The 25,476-nt window shown below is 50.9% G+C and overlaps 1 protein-coding gene across 3 annotated transcripts in view; it reads right to left on the minus strand.

Annotated features, from left to right (window-relative positions):
* Window positions 1-19,437: 19,437 nt before the first annotated feature.
* Window positions 19,438-25,476, minus strand: part of SLC39A11 (solute carrier family 39 member 11) — a 342,388-nt gene continuing 336,349 nt past the window's right edge. For all 3 annotated transcript variants that reach the window (XM_082860153.1, XM_082860152.1, XM_082860154.1), the window contains 3 exons: window positions 24,919-25,017; window positions 22,105-22,263; window positions 19,438-21,070 (listed from right to left, as the gene is read on the minus strand). In XM_082860153.1, coding sequence (XP_082716279.1) covers window positions 20,992-21,070; window positions 22,105-22,263; window positions 24,919-25,017 — 337 coding nt within the window. In that variant the 3' untranslated portion in view covers window positions 19,438-20,991. The remainder of the gene's footprint in view (window positions 21,071-22,104; window positions 22,264-24,918; window positions 25,018-25,476) is intronic.

Raw genomic sequence — 25,476 nt, forward strand, 5'->3', positions numbered from 1 at the left:
TCTTTCCCCAGCTGCCCCAGGAATTGCGGCTGTAGGGTCAATGATTCTGTTGCAGTTGAGCTACTTCCTCAAAGGGGTGGGGGGATGGGGGGATGGGAGGGGGTGATGTTCATGTGCATTTAAGTGGGGTGTGCTATGTATGTGCATGTATGTGATGTCTGTGTGGTGTGTGTGCCTGCATGTGTTGTTATGTGTATGTGGTGTGTGCATGGTGTGATGTGTGATGTGTGTGTGTGTGTGTGTGTGTGTGTGTGTGGCCAGACCAGCGATTAATGCCAGAACAAGAGGGCCAAGGAAGATTCCAGAGATAAGACTGTCCTAAAACACCTCTGATTGATGGGCACCTTTAGGAAGACAGAATACCTGGAGTCTAGAGACTCCAGGAAGACGCTGTCTGAGTTTAATTCCTGTCTCTGCTGCTGTGGAGCTACGTGACCTTGGGCAAGGAATTTAACTTTCTGGTTCCCTCATCCCTATAATGGGATAATAAAAGTACCTACCTTGAGGTTACAGGAATTAGTGAATTCATGTCAAGCACTTAGTGCTGGGCGCCTGGCAAGCGCTCAGCAGATGCTGGCCCTTCTCATTATTGCTGCTTTGGGAGGAAGTTCTTCCTGGAGTCTAAGCTAACACGGCCTGCTCCCTGCCCTGCTTCCCAGGGAAGCCATTTCCCCTGGGCTGATCACATCTCTGCCTACAACTCCTCTGCTGACTTCACTTGCCTCTCAGTGGAGACCTCAAATCTGCCCACTGCCTCTGTTCCCAGGCCACCTGGCCCAGACAGGAAGGGACAGCATGGGCTGGCCACCAACCTTCTGCCTCGGGGACCCCGAAGCCTCCCCTGGTGGCCCAAAGAAAGCCTGGCTGGGGTTTCCCCCACCGACGCCCACGGCAGGCGCCTGTCTTCCTCGGTCCCCCAGATGCCTGATGACAATATTATTGCCACAATAAAGCAATGACGGCCACTATCAACGCTCAATCAGCCTGGCCTGCCCTTCACAACCGGTTTGTCAAAGCTGCCCCTCCCTTCCCTGCTGTTAGCTCTCCGCCTGCTTATCTGCTCTGGAGACAGAAGTCTCTGGTCTAATTGTGGCAAATTAATTATTGAACTTCATAGCCAGCTCCTCCCCACGCACACGACAATCACTCCCATTGACTGCGGAGGTGAGGCGGACTCCACCGGCACCGCAGGCCAGCTGGGGAGAGAGTCAGTCCCACCCCCGGAGAAGGGCTCCGTCCTGCGAAGCCAAATTCCCCTCCTCTAGGAAGCCTTTCCCAACCCTTGTGTCCCCGATACCTGAGTGAAAGAGCGTCTTTATAACAACAGCGGCTGCAGTAAACGCTTTCCTTATGAATCAGTAAATGGCGTTGGAGCCGCAGAACTCACCGACTTATTTCCGCTGAGCCATATAAGCCCCCGTGCCTGGCTCAGAGCAGATGTTTAACTGGGGTTGAACTGATGAAAGAACACAGATGAGTGTCCTCTCCAACTCAATCCAAGCTACTGTGTAATCGTCGATATATACAAAGTAACATCTGTAACTCATTTATTTAACCATCACTCATCGCACTTCCTCCTACGGAGTCTCGGAGGTTGGCACTGTTACCATCAGTCTTGAATTTGCAGATGAGGCACCGAGCGGCAAGGAGGTTAAGTCACTTGCCCGAGACCTAACGAGCAGCAAACCAGGATTCAAACCCAGGCAGAGTCCACACACCTACGGGTCACGTCACGCTGCTTCTTGTGTAGACATCACCCTTCCGTGTGGGTACCAGGAGACCTGGACGCCACCACCCAGCGTAAGTTCTGGAACACGATCGGTTCCGCTGACATTCTTTGCACGGTCCTCTCTGCTCCCCAGAAGGACGAATACGCTGACCTCTGTTTACTATTCCCTTTATTTTCGGTTTGACTACACGTGTATTGATCTCTAGAAACACGTTGCTTAGTTTTGCTTTTGAACTTCATCAAGATGGCATTAGGTTCCATGCAGTCTGCAACGTCCCCGACCCTGAAGTGATGAGCGTAGTTTCCTGTGTTTTCTTCTCCACCATTTTTGTTCGTCTCTACTTCCAACACTCCTGGGTATCATCTGTGCTATTTTAATTTACATTTCAGGATATACTGTTTACACTCCCCTCTTTATCCAGTAACATGGAAGGCTCTTACAATTAGGATCATGAAATAGGACCCAGGCTGGACAAAGGGTCCCTGGGCACTTCTGGGCAGCTGGGAGTGGCCTTGGGCACACAGATCAGCATCTCCTGGGTTTTTCGTGACCTGTGAGGCAACATCCCAGGACTGCAAGGTGGTTAAGAATGAGCTCTGGAGCAGGCCTCTCCTGGGTCTGGATCCCCCTGTGTTATCAGTTACTGGCACAACTGTGCTACAGACGCGCCACGGGAACACTCAGTGTCTCACAGCAGGAGGCATCTGTTCCCACATTCGCAGGCCTGCAGGTCGACTGTGGTTCTGCCAACCTGGGATGGACGCAACTGGGCGACGTGGCTTGAAGTTGCCCATTGGCTGAGCTTGGATCCCAGGCTATGAATTCATATTAGTTTTCTATCCTTGTGCTTAACGAACCACCCCAAAGCTTAGCAGCTTAGAAGAACAACCATTTCCCATGATTCCTTGGGTTGGCTGGGTAGATCTGCTGACCTCACCTGGGCTCACTCGCTGGTTAGGGTCCCAGATGGCCTCACTCAGATGTCCCGCAGCTAGTGCTGGCTCTCCCCGGGGGAGCCCAGGTTCTCTTTCTTGTGGACTCTCAGTCTCTAATCTGGACCAACGTCTTCACAACATGGGGGGCTCAGGGTTCCCAAGAGGGAGGGTTCAACACGCAAGGTCTCCTAAGGGCTCGCCTCTGGATCCCACGCACATCACTTTGGCCACATCCTATCGGTCAAAGCAGGTCACGAGGCAGCCAGCCCAGATGCGAGGGGCGGAGGGTCAGCAGACACAGGCTCCCCTCTTGATGCCACAAACGGCAGCTTCACGCTGTGAAGGGGATGGACTCGGGGTGGCACGATTCATTGGCGGGGCAGGGCAGAGAGTGAGTTATTCACTCGATCTGCCCCAGGTGGGTTCAGATCCACTCCACCTGTGTTTTTGCCGGAGCCACGACTGAAGGACCAGCAGAGACCTGGGACATGCTGTTCTCGAGGTGGACCCAGGAGCCCAAAGCACCGAACCAGGAAGCCTCTGCCCCTGACCTGGTTGCTCACATTCCATTGGCCAAAGCAAGTGACATGGCCGAGGCTAAGGTCCCTGGTGCGGGGAGAGCAGGGGGAGGAAGCGGCTGCGTGGAGGCGGAGCAGCCGTCAAAGCTATGCTGGGACCCCTGTAGCCTCCAGTGCTCAGCGCTTGCCCCCGAACACGGGCAACCCCTCCTTTGGAGGGTTAAGGCAGGGGTGGCCCACTCGTCCCAGTTTGCCTGGGACTCTCCTGGTCTTAGCTCTGAAATTCACACATCACGGAAACCCCCTCTATCCTGGGCAAACTGGGATGGTGTGGGAACCCTGTTTTGAGGACTAAACCTCCAAAAACCCCCAACCAGCTTTTATTATGAGGACTATCCCGCGCTACAGAAGCAAAAAGCAACTTCTCAGCGGCCACACAGTCGGTGGGAGAACCTGTGTGTCCCTTGGACCCTTTCCAAGCGGCTGCTGCCTACCCCCCTGCCCTGCCCCCCCGCCCCCGAGCCCCTTCTCTCATGAGGTCCTCTCTCTGTGGTCCTAGTAACAGGCCCTCTGGAGGAGAACGGCCGCCTTGTAAAGAGAGAAACTGAGGCCCAGAGAGGTGAAAGGGGGCAGCTGCTGACAAGGAATGTGGAACACCTGGGCCGGGCTGGAGCAGAGGGGGCACCCTGGAAACGGGGGCTGACCCACAGAAACAGAGGGTCTGGCCTATGAACAGGGGGAGCTCCGAAAAGGCAGGCCGGCCGGCAGGGCGATGGCTGGGCGGCCTCCACGTGGCCTGATCGTCGGCGGGTGTGGCTAGGAAGGGCTGAACCTAGGGCGAGCTTCTCACCCTCCTGTAGCTTCAGGCCATCAGAAGAGAGCCCTGTGTTGGCTGCGAAGTACTTTGGTTAGTAACCTTGTAGGCAGCTCTAGAACCTTTGGCCTTATGGAGGTGCTTTGGTATTTTAATTTGCACATAAACTACTTGTGAATCTTGTGGTTTTTTTTTTTTAAAAAAAAAGCGGAGTTTTTGATTCTGGAGTGGAGTCCAAGACACTGCATTTCTCGGAGGAAACCGACACTGCAAGTCCAGACCACACTTGGATTACCAAGGCTTTAAATTACTGTCTGACCCTTTCTATTCCGGGGAGTGAATGCATACCCCAGAAGGGACATCATTAATAGTTCAAGGTTCTGCAGTGGTAACTTTCTCTTCATTATCTCCATTACAATTTGAAAGCCGAAAATTTGTTTTGATTTTTTATTTCTCTGCAATCATTCCTCACTCGATTGTTTTTTAATAAATGCTTGCTCAGGTTTCACATGTACAAAACCTCCCTGAATCCTATTGAATGTATGACTCAAATTCTCAGAACTAGTCTTTTTGGTTACAGTTAAATTAATTTCACAGCGGGAAAAAGAAAAGAAAAGAAAAGCAAAGAGCCCTGTGCTAACCCACCCAGAGCCGGACTCCAGTCCTGCCCTGGCTTCCCACGCACTCGCCGTGTGGCCCAGGGCAACTTGTCCAAGCCCCCTGCATGGATCTCAATTTCTCTGTTTATGGACCGCCTTCCTGACTTCCCAGGCATCACTGGGCCCCTTAGAGCCAGGAGGTACCAGGACAGGTCAGCCAGACACCACCCTGCAGGTGGGTCCCCAGACAGAGTGGTATGTTCTATTTTTCTTGAGGAACTGATAAAGAGGAGACCAGCTGTGATGGAAGAGTTGCTGGATTTGGAATCAGAACACACAGTTCTGGTCATGTGTCCTCCATTTAAAAAGTCACCCTTCTTCCTGAAGCCACGGTTTTGCTTGAGTGTGAATCACAATTCTTGGTCATGTCTTAGCTCAGCTGCTGTAACAAAATACCACAGAACAGGGGGCTTGAACAGCAGACATTTGCGTTCTCCCAGTTCTGGAGGCTGGAAGTCTGAGGTCAGGGCACCAGCATGGTTACATTCTGGCCTGAGCTCTCTTCCTGGCTTGCAGATGGCCACCGTCTTGCTGTGGGCTCACAGGGAGAAGGGAGACCTCGCTCTCTCTTCCTCTTATTATAAATTTACCAGATGTTTTCAGATGAGGACACCACCCTTACGATCTCACCTAACCTGAACTCCCTCCCTGAAAGCCCCACCTCCAAGTACAGTCACGTTGGGGGTTAGGGCTTCAATGTGAATTTTAGGGGGGCCCAATTCAACCTATGGCACCTTGCACTTTCACTGATCTTTGGGTCAAATTAAATGGACACGTGACCAAGGTCAGCCGACTCGAAGGTACACAGCCGGGAGAGGGTCCCGGGGCCAGGCTTCTGCTGGCACGTCAGTCAAGTGCTGAGTGAACCAACTGGGACCAAATTGACGAGGATGGGGGACATGATACCACAGAGCACCCCCAGTTTTCCCCAGGTCCCTCGGGGAGTCCCAACTCTGAGGTCTGGGATTGCCACTCCTGAATCCCCGTCCTGGATTCATTCCTCTTCCGAGGGCATTTGGAGGACAAATACTTTCCGATCGGAGTATCTTCCAAATACTCAACATCTGGAAGGACCTGTGACAAAGGCCCCCTTTGCGTGGCAGGGAAATGGGCTGGCGTTAAAATACAGCACCAGATCCCAGAGAGCTGGGAACGGCAGGGGGGCAGAGAGGGTGAGGGAGTGAGCGAGGAGAATGGGCGTGAGAGCCAGGTCAGCAAGAGGTGGGCCCAGGAGAGTAAGACAATAAATAACGGCCAGGGCTTGTCTAGGGCGTCCCATGCGCCAGGTGCTCTTCTAAGTACGTTCTTTTTTTAGCGCCTTATTTATATCAAAGAACACTGAAGAGGTGCTCACGGAGAGGGAAGAGGATGGATCTGATGGGCAGGGATACTGAGAGAGAGGTTGAAGAAAACAGAGGGAGGGTGCAGAGACGGAGGAGTCCACACAACAAGGGAACATGTTTCACGTCTGGACAGGGCCAGGCAGAGGAACAAATGCTGCTGGAATGGTCAAGGGGGACAGCATCCCAACTCCATTTCTAGCCAGATGATTTCCTCGCTTCCTTGGAACCGTGTGCAGGTACACACAGGTACAGGTGTGCTTGCAGAAGCCTCGGTCCCTCTGTTCCAGCAGGTGGCCGCACCTGCCTCTGTGTGAGTGTGTGTGCGTGCACGCGTGTGCCTGCGGGGGTTATGGTAACCTGGAGTAACAGAGCGCGGGGATGCCGTGGTGCTTCCTACCCGCCCTGCACCAACCCCACCTCCACCCCAGCATGGCTCCAGCCCAGAGGGTGTCCCCACACCTGACAGGAGCCCCCTCTGTGGAAAGTTCCTCAGAGACTGAAGGTCTGGGATGCCAAAATTCCTATCAAAAAAGCCAGGCATGGAGAGCTATAAGGACACTGCTTTCCTAAAGTATCTGAAACTCAATTCAGCTTTTGCAGAATCTCAGAATCTTGGAGCTGGAATGAATCTCAGGAATCTGGTCACAAATGGGAAGGGGATGGATGACTGTGGTGACACTTGTTTAAAATGCAGATTCCCAGGCCCTGTCCTAGACCCATCCAATGAGCAGGGGTGGGGAGAGGGAATCTAGGAATTTGCATTTGGTAAACGCTACAGGTGACTTTTTTTAAAAAAAACCTTTATTGAAGTATAGTTGATTTACAGTGTCATGTTAATTTCTGCTGTTACAGCAAAGTAACTCAGTTATACATGTATATACGTTCTTTTTTGTATTCTTTTCCACTAGGGTTTATCCCAGGACACTGAATATAGTTCCCTGTGCTCTACAGTAGGACCTTGTTGTTAATCCATTCTATATATAATAGTTTGCATCTGCTAGTCCCAAACTCCCACTCCTTCCCCTGGCGACCACAAGGCTGTTCTCTACATCTGTGAATCTGTTTCTGTTTCGTAGATATGTTCACTTGTGTCGTAGTTTAGATTCCACATGTAAGCGATATCATATGACGTCTGTCTTTCTCTGTCTGGCTTATTTCACTTAGCATGATAATCTCTAGGTCCATCCAGGTTGCAGCAAATGGTATGATTTCATTCTTTTTCATGGATGAGTAGTATTCCACTGTGTGTGTGTATACATCTTCTTTACCCATTCATCTATCGATGGACATTTGGGTTGCTTCCACGTCTTGGCTGTTGTAAATAGTGCTTCTACAAACACTGGGGTGCATCTATCTTTTCAAATTAGGGTTTTGTCTGGGTACATGCCCAGGAGTGGGCTACAGGTGGTTTTTTACCGCACATTCAAAGGCAAGAAGTCTTGGTGCAAATCATGACCCACCTTCCAGGAGTGCAGCACGGACTAATCTGCGACACACGCTGTTCATTCAGTTCTCGAACATCTCTACGGCTGCATGGTTGTCAGCGTTCAGAAAGTCCTTCCCAACTTTCTTTTTTTTATATCTAACCTGTATATTCTTCTTGAGCACGAACAAAGCGCTGGGTGAGCTCATTACATGTTACCTTATTTAATATTCGTGACACGCCTCTGAGTTACATACAGGATGGAGGCAGTAAGAGAAGCAGAAGAGAACAAGAACAAGGGAGGTCACAGGAACAGGGGAAGAGAAGAGAGGACATTCCCTAGTCTCCTGGCTTTGGGGAAGCAATAAGCTGACATCTTGGTGTGTCCTTGTCGCTTTTACAACCAGGGTATGTCGAGCGGCATCAAAATTCAGAACTGTCACATTTGGAAAAAACAAATTCTACTTTTGTTTGGCCAGACTCCCCTGCAGCTAGGATTGGCCATATTAACGTATTTCTGACCAATGCGATGTTCCAGGAAGTCTGCTGAGTTGCAAACATTTGCTATGTGTCAGTGGCTGCTTATATTATACTCTCCTGAGGTACACTAAAGAGGCAAAGGAACTGGAAGCACTGGTTTCCTCCAAAGGCAGAGTGTCAGGTGGGGTGGGGACAGCAGATACCTTGAAGGTCTGCACCAGGGGCTGCTAGAGCACCCAGACCCCCAGCACATCCCCACACTGTGCACTCACTTCCACCCCCAGCCCAACAGGAGCCTGAGGATTTAGTTGCCAGAGAAACTGAACGAGAGAGAGTCCAGACACGGGCACTTCCAAGGGCAGGGGCAAAGCAGGGAGCAAAGACGGGGATATTGAAGGAATGTCCACCTGCCCCTTCACCAAGTCAGGTCTCCAAACGTTACTGCTCAACTTACATCCCCCTGACAAGAAACATCTGGCCTCCTCTCTGGTAAAATTAATCATCCCAAGAGAAAAGACCCAACAATAATGATATTTGAGGGCCCTCAATGAAAAGTCTAGTTTTTCCCCAAATGCCTTCCATGGGGCTGACTAGCTTTCACATCCCATCCAATCTCACTCCTACATACAGAGCTTTCAATGAGACAAGCATCACCAGACATTGGGGGAAAGTTCCAAGCAGGACAGACAGAGACCAACACAACAAAATGAGGTAGGGGTTAGGGGGAGAAGAAAGAAACCCGGGGGAGATGGAGGCAATGCAGGGAGCAGAAAAAAACAGAAACATAATAAAAACCACTAACTCCTTTCGTTATTATCCTTGGAGAGATAGAAGAAAGTACTGCATCCCAGAAATAAGAACAAGAGACCCCAAGAAGAATTATTATGGCAGTTTGAGCCCTTGGAAATTACAAATGTCACAGCAGAAATTGAAGAGAAAAAAAATCACTAGTAGAATTGGAATACAGTGTTAAGAGAACCAAGAGACGTAAAAAGACCGGGTAAATCCAGAGGAATAAGAATGAGGGTCAAGCCAGGGGTGCCAAGACCCAACAAAGAAAAATTCCAGGAGAGAAACAGAAAAAATGAAGGGCAGAAAACTGGGAAATAAATAATATAAGAAAATGGACATGAGTTTCCAGGTTGTAAGGGGGTATCAAGGGCCCAGGACAAAGAATGAAAACAGACCCACACCAATATCCTGTATCATAAAATTTTAGCTCATTAGGAATAAAAAGAAGACCTTCAAAGGAGGGAGGTAGGAGGGAAAGAAAGGAGGCAGAGACAGAGATCTCCCGTACAAAGGACCAGAAATCCAAATAGCATCAAACTATTCAACAGCAACACAGGAGAGAAGGTCATGGAGTCTCGGCAGAGGCGAGGGGGAGAATCCTTTTCTTGCCTCTTCCAGCTTCTAGAGGCCACTTATATTCCTTGGCTCATGGCCCCTTCCATCTTCAAAGCCTGCAATGACCAGTCCGTCTTTCTTACATCACATCACTCTGCCCGCCCTCCCCTCCTCCCTCTCCAGCTTATGAAGACCCATGTGATTACACTGGACCCACAGTCCAATGGAGAGAATCCAGAAGAATCTCCCCATCTCAAGGTCAGCTGATCAGCGACCTTAATTCCATCTGCAACCTGGACTCACCCTAGCCTGTAACAGAAGATATTCCCAGGTTCTGGGGCTTAGGATGTAGGCATCTCTGTCTACCAAAAGGGGCATATTGCAGCTTTGTACAAAATCTGGGTCATTTTATTCAGGAAAAAGGGGAGAGCGGATGTAAGGCAGGCACACGCTAAGGATTATGGAGCAGAAAAGGTAAGAGGAGGCAGGGCCCCCCCACGGCACCACGGAGCCATTGCTCCAATCCCAGACTGGACCTCGATCACATTTTAAATTACGAGAGAGAAACACACCCTCGTTTGGTGAAGCTTCCGTAGGGAGGCTTTTGTTGAATGAAGCGCAATCGAAAGCTAAGGGAACTGTCACTTTCCAAGGTAAGAAGTCGACAGATAACGTCTGAAACCAAAACAGGGAGCGACGCGAGGACGAGCATGGTGTTGGGAAATGTTAGGAGGGGGAAATGGAAAGAGATTCCCAGCTGAGGAAGAGGAAGGCAGAGCATGGCTGCACTTCTTTAAAAATGTTATCACACTGTTTGACTGATTACGCTTCATTGACCTGGTCCTTAATAAAAATAAGATTTTAATTTTAAAAACGATGAACATGGTTTGGAGCACTATGGCAACAACCCAGAGGTGCAAGGAAAACACCTACCCAGGCGATGTTCCCTGGCTGGGGGGGGTCAGGCTGGAGGAGTCTCCTGGGAGACGGGAAATGGTCCCTGAGGGCGCCAACGGGAAGCACAGCCTCTGCTCAACAGGTAAGGAGGTGCAGTGCCCCCCTTGTCCCCATGCAGCTAAAAAGCGCAAGAGGTCAGGACAGGATCCAAAGTTTCCCATCCCAACAACTTGCTGTTTTTAGGAGAAGCACCCCAAAGAGCAAACTAAGAGAAGAAGAGTCAGGGGCCGGTCTCCAGGGAGAGGAGAGTGACCACGGCCATTCCTCTCTGCACATCTGCTCCTCTAAGCCTGGCCCTGGGGAACAAAGCCAAGCTCTTAATCACCCAGTGTCGCTCTGGCACGCTGAGCCTGTGATACACCTGTCTCCACCATCAGGCAAATGAGTGGGTCTGCAGGCAGGGGCCTGCCCCACCAAACAATGCACCCCTTTGTCCCTGCCCAGAGCTCTCGGGATCCGCGAGGAGGCCAAATCCATCAGCGCCTGTCAGGGCCCTCGACGCACACAATGCGAGTTACGATCCACATTCTCCGGCAAAGCCCCAGGCTTCCAGCAGGCAGCTCGAGCTGACACGCAAAGTGTCAGTCAACCTCCGACAAGCCCGGGGTGGGGCCCCGGGTAAGCTGGGGGCGGGGCGGGGGCAGGGCAGGGCACCAGCTCTCAGTCCCAGAAGCCAAGCAGGGCCAGAGAAGGTGTCCCTGGAACTCCGATGCATCCTTTCTAAAAACCAGCCCCGAGCGAGATGCATTAAGAAAAACCGTCTTCCCACGTGGGCACAGGGATCTCCCAGCTACTCGGGCACAGAGGATGGGCACGTGTGCAGGGCGCGTCCCCACCCCTGGCTCACGTGGCCAGAAGTTTAAGGTCCCAGAACCCTGCCCGGGAAGGAGGGAGGATGGAAGTTTGAATTCCTGAATGAGACTCCTACAAATGTGACACCAGCCAGAAAGGTGTAACTCTGTCCTTTGTAGCCAGAGAGGTGGCAGGCTCTATAGAAGTTTGGGGGCTTTGTGTCCTAAGAGAACCCAGAAGTGGCCTCTGCGGATGCTGCCCAGGTTATATGTGTATTTTGCGACAAGCTTTCCGAAGCATCCCTGGCGGCCCCGTTCCGTCCGGCCAGCCCCTCCTTTCCCACTCTCCATCCACGTGACCGCCAGTCACTGTGGCCGGGAATACACAAGCGCTTTCCTTGGGCACACAACTGTTTCTTCACAGAATCCTAGGTTGGCCCCGGCACTCAACACAGAGAGAAGGGACGGGAGAGGAGAGTGTGTCCCTCTGCGGTGGGGTCGTTTGCGCCACCTGCCCAGGCCGTGTGTGCCAGGCGAGTTCAGAGCTACAATTCGCAGCAACTCAGCCACACTGCCCGGACCCCACCCCCCGGGCTTTTACCCCACAGGCTGCTTTACGGGAAGGAAATGAGAAAGTGAATGAGTTTTGAGAAAAGCACAAATTCCTTTAGCAATACAGGATATCTGAGCTGAATCATACTGGGTCATATTTTATTGTTTTTGACCCAAGGCCACTGCTCAACTTAAAGAAAGGGAGTAAGACATATACAATATTTAAAGTAAATTATATAATGCTCCTCTGTGTGTGTCTAAGAAAACACCTTTCCTTTTCAAGATACATACGGACCTGTTTATGCATAAAACGACACAATGTCTCAGCTTTTTTTGTTTGTTTGTTTAAAAATAATGAGGAAGGGCTTCCCTGGTGGCGCAGTGGTTGAGAATCCACCTGCCAATGCAGGGGACGGGGTTCGAGCCCTGGTCCGGGAAGATCCCACATGCCTCGGAGCAACTAAGCCCGTGCGCCACAACTACGGAGCCTGCGCTCTAGAGCCCGCGATCCACAACTACTGAGCCCATGCTGCAACTACTGAAGCCCGTGTGCCTAGAGCCTGTGCTCTGCAACAAGAGAAGGCAGCGCAATGAGAAGCCCGCGACTGCAACGAAGAGTAGCCCCTGCTTGCTCCAACTAGAGACCAAAAGAAGCCAAAAAATAAAATAAAAATTATTAAAAAAACCAACAACCAACCAACACCCATACAAAAATAAATAAATAAATAATGAGGAAGACGGAGGTGAAGGGGGCCAAACTGGCCGAGGTGGGGATGGTTGTCGGAACTGGGTGGTGGATACATGGGGTTCAGGACACCCTTCTGTTTACTTGAGTGCAGGTTCAAAATTCTTCATAATAAAAAGTTGAACAGAAAACAGACTTCAAAGAGGAAAAAAAAATGAGTAAAGGATAAATCTGCCAGTGTTAAGAACCTACACAGGCGTTGGAAGGCAACTGATCAGACCTGGCCTTGCTCGTACATTGTAGTGGCTAAAAGAGACGCGGTTTTGGTTTCTTTAACCAGACTATAAAGGGGAGGAAGTCCCTGCTCATGCTGGACAATGCACCACTCAGCATTGCTGGTAGGACTCCAGAGCAGCACCTAGTGACACTGACTCCCGAAATATGTCTGCCGTAGTACAGACTTATGTCACAGAGTAGAGCTCGGGCGACTGAAGGCAGTTCCTAAACTCAGGACACACTGTGATCGAAGTTGTAGGGATGGTTTTAAAGAAGCCGTCACACATGAGAATAGACTGGTGGTGGCCAAGGGGGCGGGGGTGGGGAAGGATGGACGGACGGGGAGTTTAGGATTAGCAGGTGCAAACTCGTATATAGAGCATGGATAAACAACAAGGTCCTACTGCATAGCACAGGGAAGTATATTCAATATCCTGGGATCAACCATAATGGAAAAGAATATGAAAAAGAATGTATATATACGTATAACTGAATCACTGTGCTATACATCAGAAATTAAGAAAACATTGTAAATCAAGTATACGTCAATAAAATAAATTGAAGGAAGGAAGGAAGGAAGGGAGGGAGGGAGAAAAATAAAGGGGATGTCATAAAGACTTCCTGAGCAGAAGGGCAGATCGGCTGGCTAGCATGATGGGCAAAAACCACTCTTCATCACCTAGTCCTCCCAGGTAAAGCATCACAACAGCCTGAAGGACACTGTCATTACTTCTGTAGGAGTTCTGAGAGAGCGGCGGCTCCATTTTTAACTGGTACATTGCTCACGCTAACGGTATCTGCCGAATCTTTTCCTCGGGCTGTTTCTGTTCTTAGCGGATTGAGGGGGCGAGTAGAGGGTTAATATCAAAAATCACCAGTTAACGCCTGAATCATAACACCTTGACATCCGAATGCATAGGCGCTAGCTTTCCTTCTCACTGGCAAAATCCTAACCTTCTCAACTTATTTAAGCATCTAACACCCTGAGCTGGCTTGACCCCTCTTCATACTTGCCAACAAAATCTAAATGAGGAATGGTACTGACCCATGCATGAGACACGGGCAACGCAGGAAGTCAGCGACCGAGCAACACAGCATCAGGTGCTGATGGGTCATAACTCCAGGGGCCCAACGGTTGGGACCAGCCTCCCTGACCAGTAAAAGGAGGGAGGAAATGGATGCTGAGCTGACAGTGGGAGGCACCTGGGTGCGGCAGAGAAGGGCGTGTTTCCGGGGGAGCCCTGTTCCCTACTTGCTTACTGCACTTTTCCAAACCACAAAGCCCTGCTAGGAGCTCCCCTGCCAAGGCTGATCGCGTGCTATCTGCATTGTCACCTCTCGTGCAGATGCGCAGTCAGCGCTGTGAATGCTAAGGGCGCTCCCCTGGGGAATCTTGCCTTTTCCCAAAGCCAGGTTGTCTGGGCGTCCAGGCCTACAGCAGCAGACTTCTCCAGCAGTGGCGATGCTGCCAACTGCATCCCCGTTAACTTCCTTCTCTCCTTTCCTACCTGCCCTTTTCCGCCAGCCCTACCACAACCCTAACCTTAAGATGAGCTTAAACCATGCACCCCTTTGAGTCCTGGCCTTTCACAACAAATATTCAGGATGACAGAGCCCCTTGAGGAAAAGATCTAACCCGGCTCTCCCTTTAACCTTGACGGCTGTGTCATCCAGCCAGAGGCTGTCACTGTGTCTGGTGCCTGGGTCCCCCGAGTGCTAGGAGAAGTGGCCCACTGCCTGGTGGCGCCGTGAGGAGAAGGACGGGAAACTGGCACCCGAGTTTTTCTGGCTTGGAAAGAGAGGATTTTACTTTTCAGCACCTGCCAACCTGACAGGTTTGCCAAGAATTTTACATTTGCCAAGAATTCTACATTAAATAAATACACACCTACATCACCTCCTCCCCCCAAGCGGGCATAACCTACTGGGTAAGGAAACAGCTCTTAGGAAGGAGGACCATATGGGTTCATGAACCTTTCTGGTTTCCACAGCATAATCCATTCTCACCTCCGCCAGATGACCTGAAACATCTCCTTTGTGTTCAAGTTTGGGTTCCAAAGCAAGAAAGTTAAGGCTTGATTTTGACCTACAAGATTTTTGTTCTTTTTATCATATAAGTCTATGATACACATTTTGAATGTAAGGTATATATATAAAAAATCCTTGGGAACTTCTAGGTCTATACGCTCTTATAGATCTGGTTAGTGGACTCTGTTTTGGGGGTACTGTTATCCTTTCCTTTGGCCTGCAAAGTGTAGCCAAGAGCTGAGCCTTAGATAGCCATGGCCATGGAATTCATCATGTTGGGAGCTGATTTGCACAAGCTCCTAAATCTAACTAAAGGCAGTGACCAAAATGAAGACATCTCTGCACTTAGTTTGTGCTCGCTTGCTATACAACAGCAGAGAACTCATACGACGACCCTCTCCTACCAAGTGACCGAAGTCTACGTGGAAGAAATCTGCAGATTCACGAACCGACTATTTAAGAGCAGTCTTTTTTCCTTCAACCTGTATTGTAGGCTTGTAGTACACGAATGCTTTTATGTTCCTTATAATTTCACACGTTAAGTTCAATCGGCATTTTCACTGAAAAAGCAGGAAGGGAGCAGGTTCCTGTTCAAGAAGACCTTTGATGAAGTATAAACCTAAGTACTAACCTTACATCAGTTCATTGTTCTTTTCCATGGGACACCTTCCAGGGTGTGGTAGTGACCAACGTAGGCTGCAGACCCCAGTGCATATTGAACTCTATCCCTAAAAGGCAATGGTCCGAGACACCTGTCACACCCTTACCGCACATCTGGAAAGCTGAAAACAAACGGCTAAGGGCCTCTCCTCTCTTTGCACGTTCCCCCACCCCACCGTCCCCGCCACCCTCCCAGCTTGTGCTGTATTTTCATTCTTCCCTGGCACATCCTGGGCTTCTTGGAGGTCATGGCTCCCGCATCAGTGGAGGGAGATGCTAGCCTGGCCTTAATCCCCAGGGCTGGGTCCTCACCAGCTCCAAAGAGCCTAGATCCATACCCCTCCCTGCTGGCTGGAGACAGGCCAGTGAGAGACATTAATTTTATGGCTCGTAGTTTGCCAGAGAATGGGGGCTACATCAGAAAAGATCCCACACAATTTCCAGTCTGATCTTCTAACTAGGGGAAGGATCATGGGGTGCAGGGATGCTGGGATACAGGTTCCAAGGTTTACCCTGCACAAAGAATCGTATGTGCCTGTCTTTGGGCCACAAAATCCCGTTGCCCTCTTAGCTCATCCATCCACCCACGTCTTCCATGTCTTGGAACAGAAGGCAGTAGCAAGTGCTCTAAGGATACTGGGGGGCCCTGAGGCTGTGCAGCCCCAACAGAAGCTGCAGACCTCTCAGTGACAGCTCTTGGGGACAGACGGTGGCCATGTAAGGCCCCTTTGCTGGAGGGAGGGGAACCAGTCCACCCTCCAGGAGGAAGAACTAAACCCGCCTGGAGGAACCTCCTCCTGCTAGGAACACGCTGCAGGGCTGAGCTGTGTTAGAAAGATGGTCAAAACGTGAATTCACTACCGAGGACTAGTGTTTTTGCTGACGCCTGGAAATCCCCCAGGACTGCAGGCCTCCCCGCCCCCAGGCAAGCGGAGTAAATTGAAAGCACGCACGGGGACCAGAGGTGCACCTACCTTAAAGCCCGCGAAGCCTGAACTGCAAGGACGCTGGCCCACAGGCGCCCCTCCAAAGCTTTGGGCCTAATTTTGTGTTCTGTACTCGAGTACTGTTTTTCCTCAAATTACACAAACTCCAAATTCACCCAAACCCGGGTCCATCATCGGAGGACACAAGCTGGGAGTGACCAGCCGCAGTCGGCAGGAGCCCCGGGAAACCAGGGGTCCCTTTGGTGGAGTGGACTGGCTCCGCGGTAGCCCAGCGGCGTCACACGGGAAAATGGTTGCGACCCTCCGCGGGCGGACGACGGAAGGAGGCGGGTCCCGGGGCGCCGGGAACGCAGCGGGCAGCGTGCGTGCGAAGCCCCGCCCACCCGCGGGCCCGCCCCGCCCCCGCCCCCGCCCCCGCCCCCGCCCCAAGCAGGTGAACAGCGCCGCGCCCGGGCACCAGCGGGAGATCCTCTGCGCTGCGCCCCGGGGAACGCGCGGCCGGGCTGGGAGCGCACCTGCGGGCAGGCCAGTCGGACCCAGGACAGTAGCCAGGCGGAGATGACCCGAGAGCTGGGGAACCGGCGCCTCTGGAAGACCCTGCCGCAGGGCCGACCCTGAGTGCTGTAAACACAGAAGATCGGTGTCTTTCGTATGTGTAATCATACCCCAATTTAAAAGGAAAAAAAAGGCGAACAGCCCCTGGGCTCCCATTTAGCCACCTTTCACGGATTCAACCAACTTTTATGGAAGGTGGAGGTGTGTAGGATGCTGCATCAAGAAAGCCCTAAGGAGCGGGGTCGGGAAGTCAATTTGGGCATCTTCCGCGCAAAGCAGAAACGACTCTGCCGCTGCCCAGCACCACCCTGGCGAGTAAGACTCCGGGACCTCCCCGGCCTCGCTGTTCAAGTGCGGTTATAATATAGGTCAAGGAGGACTCAAGGAGATGACGAGGGCGGGAAGCACCCTGCCTGGCGCAGTCTAACCAACGGCCTTCCGGTCCCACCGTCAGCACGGCAGGATGAGAATGTCCCCAGAGAAGATCCAGACGCCCATACCTTCCCCCCCTTCCCCACGTCCCATACCAGTCCCCTGGGATGAGTCAAGGTGTCCATCAAAGGCAAAGCCTTGAGGGAATGAGATGTTTCTGCCATCAGACAGTCAGGGATCTGAGAGACGAGAGGCAGTCCTGGTAAGTGGTGCTAGCAGCTTTAAAAAAAGACAGTTTCCAAGTGACTGAGAGAGGAAAAACTGCTGAGCCTAGTTTACCAATGGCTCTGCTGATATGCTGGCCCCATCTAGAAATGGACTGCTGTGGTGTTAGAGTTCCACTGAGGGTAGAATGTGAAGAGAAGACCTCCCAGTGGGGAGAATTCTAAGCACACATTTCTACGTCCGCTTTGCCTGGAAGGAAAGATGATTTGATGCAAGAAGCTACACCAGTTTATGAACTGCGACAAATGGTCTGGCCAAGTGGTCAAGCACTGGAAAGAAGCAAGATTAGAGGTCTGGTGACAGAGACGTTTGGGGAGGCAGAGGTGGCTGCGCCCCTCAGGAAGGGGCAAGTGTGGAAATAATTGTCCCTCGAGTGAAAGGTCACCCATAGTCTCCACTGCGGAGGAGACTCTTACTAATTAAGTGGCCGAGACTATCTACGAATGACAGTTTCTTTCCCCGGGGACATCACTGCTTTCTCAACTGATTCAAGAATAAAAGTGGCCATGTTGCCAAAGATGGAACAATGCATGGATTCAACCACTTGGCTGTCCTTCATCCGTCAGACCTGGCCAATGGGTGCACATAGGATCGGTGATTGACCCCTGACCCCGGATACTGATGACACTCCAATGGTCCCACACACTGCTTGGCTGCAGACTGATTACTCTGGACCGCTTCCGTTATGGAAGAGGCAGGCTCATATGTCTGGATTTAGAATAGCCTTCCAGTCCGTCCTATCATCGTGGCATCCTATAACATTAGTTCTGACCAAGGGATTCACTTTACAAACAGGGGAGGCAACAGACAGATATCCTTTGAATTTGATCCCACCATCCAGAAGCAATCATCTGTTTTGAACTGTGACACGAATTTTTAAAGATTTGGTTTTATGACTAGCTAGGAGACAATATCTAATGAGGCTGAGATACTGTTGGCTAAGATGGGTGTTTGTTCAGAATGAGCATTCAATATGTGATGTTATTTCTCCCGTAGCCAGACTAGGCAGGTCTGGAAGAAGGGAGAGTGGGGATGGTGCCACCTGCATTTTACCAAATGACACACTCTCTTCAACGTTGGGCTCCACCTGGTTAAGACTGTTTGAATCCAAGAAGGGCGTGTTCCACCACTGGGCGGCTAGCCACTGGGGGAAAGGGGAATTCTGAAGTTTCGGGACAGCTCCGTTATCTAAGCAGGAAGTTTTGTTTGTTTGTTTTTGTTTTTAAGACAAAATCGAAGAATCAAAGTATATGTAGATGTCGAACAGCAAAAGAGTGAGGCTGTCATAAACTTATTTTTTTCTTCTTTTGGCTCTCCACCATCTGAACTCGTTCCCCAAACTGGAAAATCCATTATTATGTGAGTCTTAATAAGAGGACAAGACCGGTTAGTTCCTGGGCACAGGATCTAAACTCTGCCAGCTAGATGGTCCTGCCCTGCTCAGAACGCTGAACGTGAAGCCAGGACACAGAGAATCAGGGTCACTTTAGAGCTCCTTCCCATGGTGGTGATGGTAGCCGTTTGAGTAATGGTCCAGTTTCGAGGGACCATGGCGTTCCAAATCAAGCTGTTTTTGAGATGCGACTGGGCCATAGTCCCAGACCTCTAGTTTTCTTGGATCCAACCCATTTTCAAGCCCGATTCTCTATAGATCCTATGAGCTCCCTGATAACCTTCCATTAAATTCTTTGCCTAAGTAAGCTGGAGTTGGATGCTGTTGTCTGCAACCATAAATCTAGCTAGCCCTTCTCGTGTCAACTCCTTCCTTTGCTTCTCCTGGTGTTGGGTAGGGTAGATACTAGGACTAACTTTAGTTGGCTCTTATATGATCAACCCTGGAAAGAAGCAGCTTTTTTTTTTTTAACACGGACCTCTCACTGTTGTGGCCCCTTCCGGACGCGCAGCCTCAGCGGCCATGGCTCACGGGCCCAGCCGCTCCGCGGCATGTGGGATCATCCCGGACTGGGGCACGAACCCGTGTCCCCTGCATCGGCAGGCGGACTCTCAACCACTGCGCCACCAGGGAAGCCCAGAAGCAGCTTTTTGAAAAGGACTGGACGTAGCACAGGTCATCCACAACAATATCCCCTTTATTGGTATTAATCACAGTTATGAGGTCTTGTCCATCAGAAAGAAGTCTGCATTATGTAGAACGACATACAAAGACATAAAAATACCCATAGGCCAACCACCAAACCAACGAATCTCCACCAATCAAACCTCTGAATGTGTCTTCACTTGTGACCATCAGTGCTCCGGAGGAACGAACATAGATCTAGCGTAGGGTTATAGGGCGTTCCCAGAACAGAGTATTCACCCTTGGCAGCACTGGGACATGTAAACGCAGGGCAGGCATTGATCACACGGCGTCTGAATACCTGCCTCCTGGGCTGCCTGCCTTGTCAGCAGAGCCCACTCAAGGTCCCAGAGGCTCCTATGACCAGTGAGGACGGCAGGCCTTAGCTATGCTGGAAGCAGACAAGTTATGGCACCCCTGATGGAGCAGCTGTGTGGATAAGGGAGTAGTCTCGTTCAAGTCATTCTTTAGGGTCATTTTAGAATGATGATTTGTCTCAAATTTACTTTAAAAGGGAAATGTTAAAAATACCTCTTCTTTTCCTACCCCTTTTCCTTTCTTATCCTGAGCTCTCCGGCCAAAATCCAACACAGCAGCTTTAGAGCTCTGGGTCAGGTTATAAGTTACCGAATAGTCAACAGAGAAGGACCCAGTGCAGATTCCAAATCTTTTGCTCACTTAAATGAGCTTAAGTGGCTCCCTCCATAAGTAAATGAAGGGGTTGAGTTCTAGCAGCTTGCTGGTGTCCCCAAGTCTCTTAGAAAAATGAAGCCTATAAGCTTATCAAAACACATGTCTAGGGGACTTGGAAACCATGGCAAACCGGTTTGCTCTTGGAATCCAGAGAGAGCAGAGGTCTCTGATCAAAGCTCCACCCTGTCCTCTTTTCAAAGGGCTCACTGTGTGTTCACAGTTGTCCTAATTCCCTTAATTTCAATAGTGTCAATCTTTGCCTTAAAAAAAGAGAAAGACTAGCTGCTTTTCTTCCCTTTGTCTGTGTCTCACCCCATGCAGCCTCCCCCTCGGGGGAGGCAGAAGAAGGTATGTTCCTCCTTGGGCCTTGGGAAGTAGGTTGCTTTGTCCGCGGTGCTCCTGTTCGAGTCTTGATGGACAGAGGATCAACGGTAAAAGATCGGGAAGGACAGACCAGAGCTGTCCTGGCCACTCTGCTCTGAGTCACTAGGCGAAGATGCTTGGGTAGCTTGCTTCTGTAGGTGACCTCGAGGAGCTGCCACTGAGTCCAGTGAGGGAGACCAAAGGTGCAAAGCAGAGACTTCCCTGATCTGTAGGTCCTTGGTTTTCCCACCGAAGAAAGAGTCCACGTAGTGGCCAAGCGAAAATCTGTAGTTCTGTGACTACCGGAAATTCCAAATAAAACCACCATCTCCCTTAAAAGAAAACTAAAAATTGTCATGGTCAGAGTCAATCAGCGCAATGAGACAAAAAGGAGAGAAAGGAAAAACGTTTTGATGTGAAGAAAGAGGCTGTGGTCCTGAAGAAGCCAATCCCGGCCGTTTCCTCGTGCTGCCTTTCCCGGGGTCCGAGGCACTTCAGCAACTAGCCCAGACCAACATCCAACGACATCATCACCACAAAACCCAGGATGGAGGCCCAGGACGCCAGTTTCCCGTTACCACTAGGAGGGAAGGAAAGGAAGAAAAGGAAGACTTTGATGCACTGCGGGACAGCATCCAGGCTGAAAGCATCCTCCACAATGTCCAATTCCAAGAGAAATACGCTACTACCATTAATAATAATAATATTGACTTGGGATTAACAGATACACTACTATCTATAAAATAAACAAGGACCTACTATATAGCACAGCGAACTATATTCGGTATCTTGTAATAACCTGTAACGGAAAAGAATCTGAAAAAGAATATCTATCTACGTATAACTGAATCACTTTCCTGTACCCGTGAAACTAACACAACATTGTAAATTAACTATACTTCAATAAATAAGAAGTATCATTTATTGGGGCTTACTATATATATGCCAGGCAAACTGACTATCTCATGTAATACCAAAGGATAAACACATGAAATCAGTACTATTATTATCCTCATTTTACTGTGGGGAAACTGAGGCATAGAGAAGTAAGTAACTTACTCAAGGTCACCTATCATGGCTCTGCAATCCATGCTTGAATAATAAAAAGCAGCAACGATTTCCTGAAGATATTATGTAATCTGACCTTGAATACTAGCCTCAAAATCATTCTTCTATAAAAACCAAAATGAAACAGAGAGGAACCCTCCATCCCCAACACTTGGCCTGTAGCTAGACAATGAGAACCTGAATGAATAGCTGTGGTCAACATTTAAGAGCTCACTTCTCCCTCATTCCAGCCCCAGAAAAATCTAGAGAGAGAGAGAGAATATAAGAAAATAATAGTCTGTTTCATTGGGGGTAGAGGGCAGGGCATGTATGCCACTGCCTAATATGACCTGGTCTGACTCTCCACCCAACTGCCCGTTATTCCTCTTTTAGTTTCAAAGAACACAGTTGGGGGGGGGGGGGGCAGTGAGGATGATCTTGGGAAGGGGCTGGAAGGGGTGGGAGTAAAGAACAGAGTAGCAAGTAAAGACAGGGCAGATCTAGAGGTGGGGGCCAGCCAGGCTGGGACAGAGACAAGGACAGATGGGGGAGGGGAAGCTCTCCCACCTGATGTGGGCTTCAGGGATGATGTCATCCATGATCACATAGACCATGGCGCCGGCAGCAAAGGCCAGCGCATAGGGCAGGATGGGCTCCGCCAGCACCACGGCAAAGGCACCAAAGACCCCGGCCAGAGGCTCCACCATGCCGCTGAGCTGCCCGTACCTAAGGAGAGAACAGAGACACGTCCCGCCGCGGGGAGGGTCAAGCAGACACAGGCACGCTCAGACTGCTGACTCAGCTCTAGAAAACCATGCATTGTCTTCCACATCACATCGGCATGGCAGTGCCAAAGCACTTTGCTGGGTTTTGTTTGTTTTTACACCACCTCTGTCTCCTTTCCCAACTCCCTATTACAGAGTTCCAGGAGACAGCCCTCCCAGGTTTATTTTAGAGTCTTAAGTTTTCCACATTGTCCTTTTAAAATAATGACATTACTGAGATATAACTCACATACCAAATGGCACACCCATTTAATGTGTGCAGTTCCGTGGTTTCTAGTATATTCACAAGGTTGTGCAACCGTTTCACCACCATCTAATTCCAGAACATTTTCATTATCCCGAGAAAGAAGCCCACAGCCACTAGCAGCCACTCCCCATTCCTCCCTCCCGCCAGCCCCTGGCAACCTCTAATCTGCTTTTTGTCTCCAGGGACTTGCCTACTGTGGACATTTCCTATAAACGGAGTCATACAATAGGGGATCCTTTTTACTGGCTTATTTCACTTAGCATCCTGTTTTCTAGGTGCGTCCACGCTGTAAAAACTACCAGTACTTCACTCCTTTGATGACTGCATAATATCCCACGGTGTGGACACACCACATGCTATATACCCACTCACCGGTTGATGGCTACATTGTCTTCTGAAGGATAGGACATCTGACTGGAGTGGTATGGACATTTCCCAAGGACAGCTGTGCCTGGTATCTTTGGGGGTTCCGGCCACAACGGCACCCCTTCTGAAGGAGCTGTACCCACCTACCTCTGCCGACAAGGTGGACCTACCTGGCCATGCATATGGTGAGGGCCTGGCCCCACTACCCTCCATCCTGGACTAAGGTGAGATTGCTCCTTTCAAAAACTCCCTTTATTTGAGCTAGTGAGAGTGGGTTTCTATAGGATGAAATCACATGAGCCCTGATTAAAACAGCAGCCCACATGAGCCCTGATAATTCAGTGCCAGGAGGTAAGCCAGTACCTGAACCCCACAGCTAAGCCCTACCGCCAAGAGACGCCTGGACAGGCTGGACACCGATAGACAAGGCGCTGGGACATCTTTCCCACTGTTCCTTGCCGTGGGCACTTGGCAAGATATTATTGGCTCCGAGCCTCAGTCCCCTCATCTGTAAAATGGGGGTGAGAGACAACTTCCCCTCCATTCCTCCGCAGATGACAGGATAGGACTGTGAACTCCACCTCCCCCCGCTTCTTCCTGGCCAGGAGCAGATGGTGGGCACGGGGGAGACACTGTTTGCACTGCAGCACCCTCCAAGGGGCCACTGCTTCCCAGCTCTGTGCTCACATGCACGGGCCTGCAGGCTCTGCAGCTCGAGTGTGTCCAGTTAAACAAACACTTTAATCCCAGGGTTTGGACACTGACCACAGATACCCCCCGCCCTTCCCCTCCTTGCCCCTGGAGTCTCTCCTGTATGAGACGGCAGTCACGGCTTCCGGGCTCACAGAACTCACATTTGAAAAAAATTTCTAGGGCCATGTTTCTCTGCCCTTCCCCCGAAACCTCTATTCCGTAGTCTCCAGCAATGGAGAAAGAGATGACACAGGATGGAACTAAAATGATTTAAGTATATGCAAGAACTTGTAAGTCACAAGGGCCCTATAAAATGGAAGGCTTTTTTTTTTTTTTTTTTTTTTTTTGCGGTACGCGGGCCTCTCACTGTTGTGGCCTCTCCCGTTGTGGAGCACAGGCTCCGGACGCGCAGGCTCAGCGGCCATGGCTCACGGGCCCAGCCGCTCCGCGGCATGTGGGATCCTCCCGGACCGGGGCACGAACCCGCGTCCCCTGCATCGGCAGGCGGACTCTCAACCACTGCGCCACCAGGGAAGCCCTGGAAGGCGTTTTTTAGTTGTTGTTATGAGCTGCCCTTGAGTGCTCTCGGCGTACATCCTAGAGCAGTGGCCCCTTCAATAAAGAGGTGTCCTGAGGCTCAGAGTCCTGAGTCGAGGGGCAGAAGAGCCTGCAGCAGCCTTGACATCAGCAGCCTTGGCATCACCGCCTGATGAGCCGGCTGGCTGACACTCGGGGCCACGATCCCCTCCTCTGAGACCTGGGGCCTTACCTTACAGGTCACTGAAAACGTAAAATTAGGGAACGGACTTGCAAGCCCTTTGGGGGCTGTGAAAACGCGAGGCGTGAGCACCACAGCTTCACCTGCCCAGATGCTGTTCACATAATCCTGGTCTTCGCTGTGACCAGGGCCACGGCGGGAGCTAATGTGATGACTCTTGAGGACAGGCTGCGGTAAGTGAGCCTCCTTAGGGCATATGGGACATGGAGAGTGGACACAAGGTCTGCCTTGCTTCTCCCCACCCGAGAGAGAGAAAACCCCACCCAGAGTGGGCGTGTCTATCCCTGGAGGGGTTCTGAAAATAGGAAACACGGGCTGAAGGTCAAGAGATGAGTTTCTGGAGGCTTCTCCCAGCTCTGGGGGTGCAGCATTCAACCAGGTTGTTGGTGTTTCCAGAAGCTTCAGATCCACTTCCAGGCCAGAAGAGGTTGCTCTTGCCCGCAGGAGGACTGCTCTGAGCTCCACATCGGACCCGACCCTGGCCTCCGACAGTGGGCGTCTGGAGCACTTACCAGAAGGCTTTCCAGGTGGAGAATCCAGCCCCTCGCAGCGGGAGGCTGACAGCAAGGCCCTCCGGGAAATTCTGGATCCCAATTCCAATGGCTAAATTCCTGAAAGACCAAGAAGGCACGTGAGGGCGGATGTCCAGAACGGAGCGCCCACACGGACGGGGGCCCTGGCCTCTGCCCAAGGCCCTCCTATGGTATCAGAGGCCCCAGTGGATCCCTGTGACAGGTGAGGGAAGGGGAAAGCTCAGGGCATGCGTGCAGGTGAACACGAGGAGGAGGGGACACAGATCCTCCCCGCTTCACGCTGTCCTTCGTCCCTGGAGATGCTCCATGTTTATGGACCTTACAGCACAGCGGGGAGCACACAGCCTGGGTGTTAGGATAACCCAAGTTCTGCCACTTAGCTGCACGACTCTGCACACATCATCCAACTTCTACACCTCAGATCTTTGTATGTAACGTGCAGGGGGTCACGTGGGGATACTAACTTCAACCATAAAGGACTGCTGTCACCCAGGGACCTGATTTCATGCCTGTGAAGTCCCTAGCACATATGAGGTG

The sequence above is a fragment of the Leucopleurus acutus genome (genome assembly GCF_964270905.1).
Source record: "Leucopleurus acutus genome assembly, chromosome: 19".
NCBI lineage: Eukaryota > Metazoa > Chordata > Mammalia > Artiodactyla > Delphinidae > Leucopleurus > Leucopleurus acutus.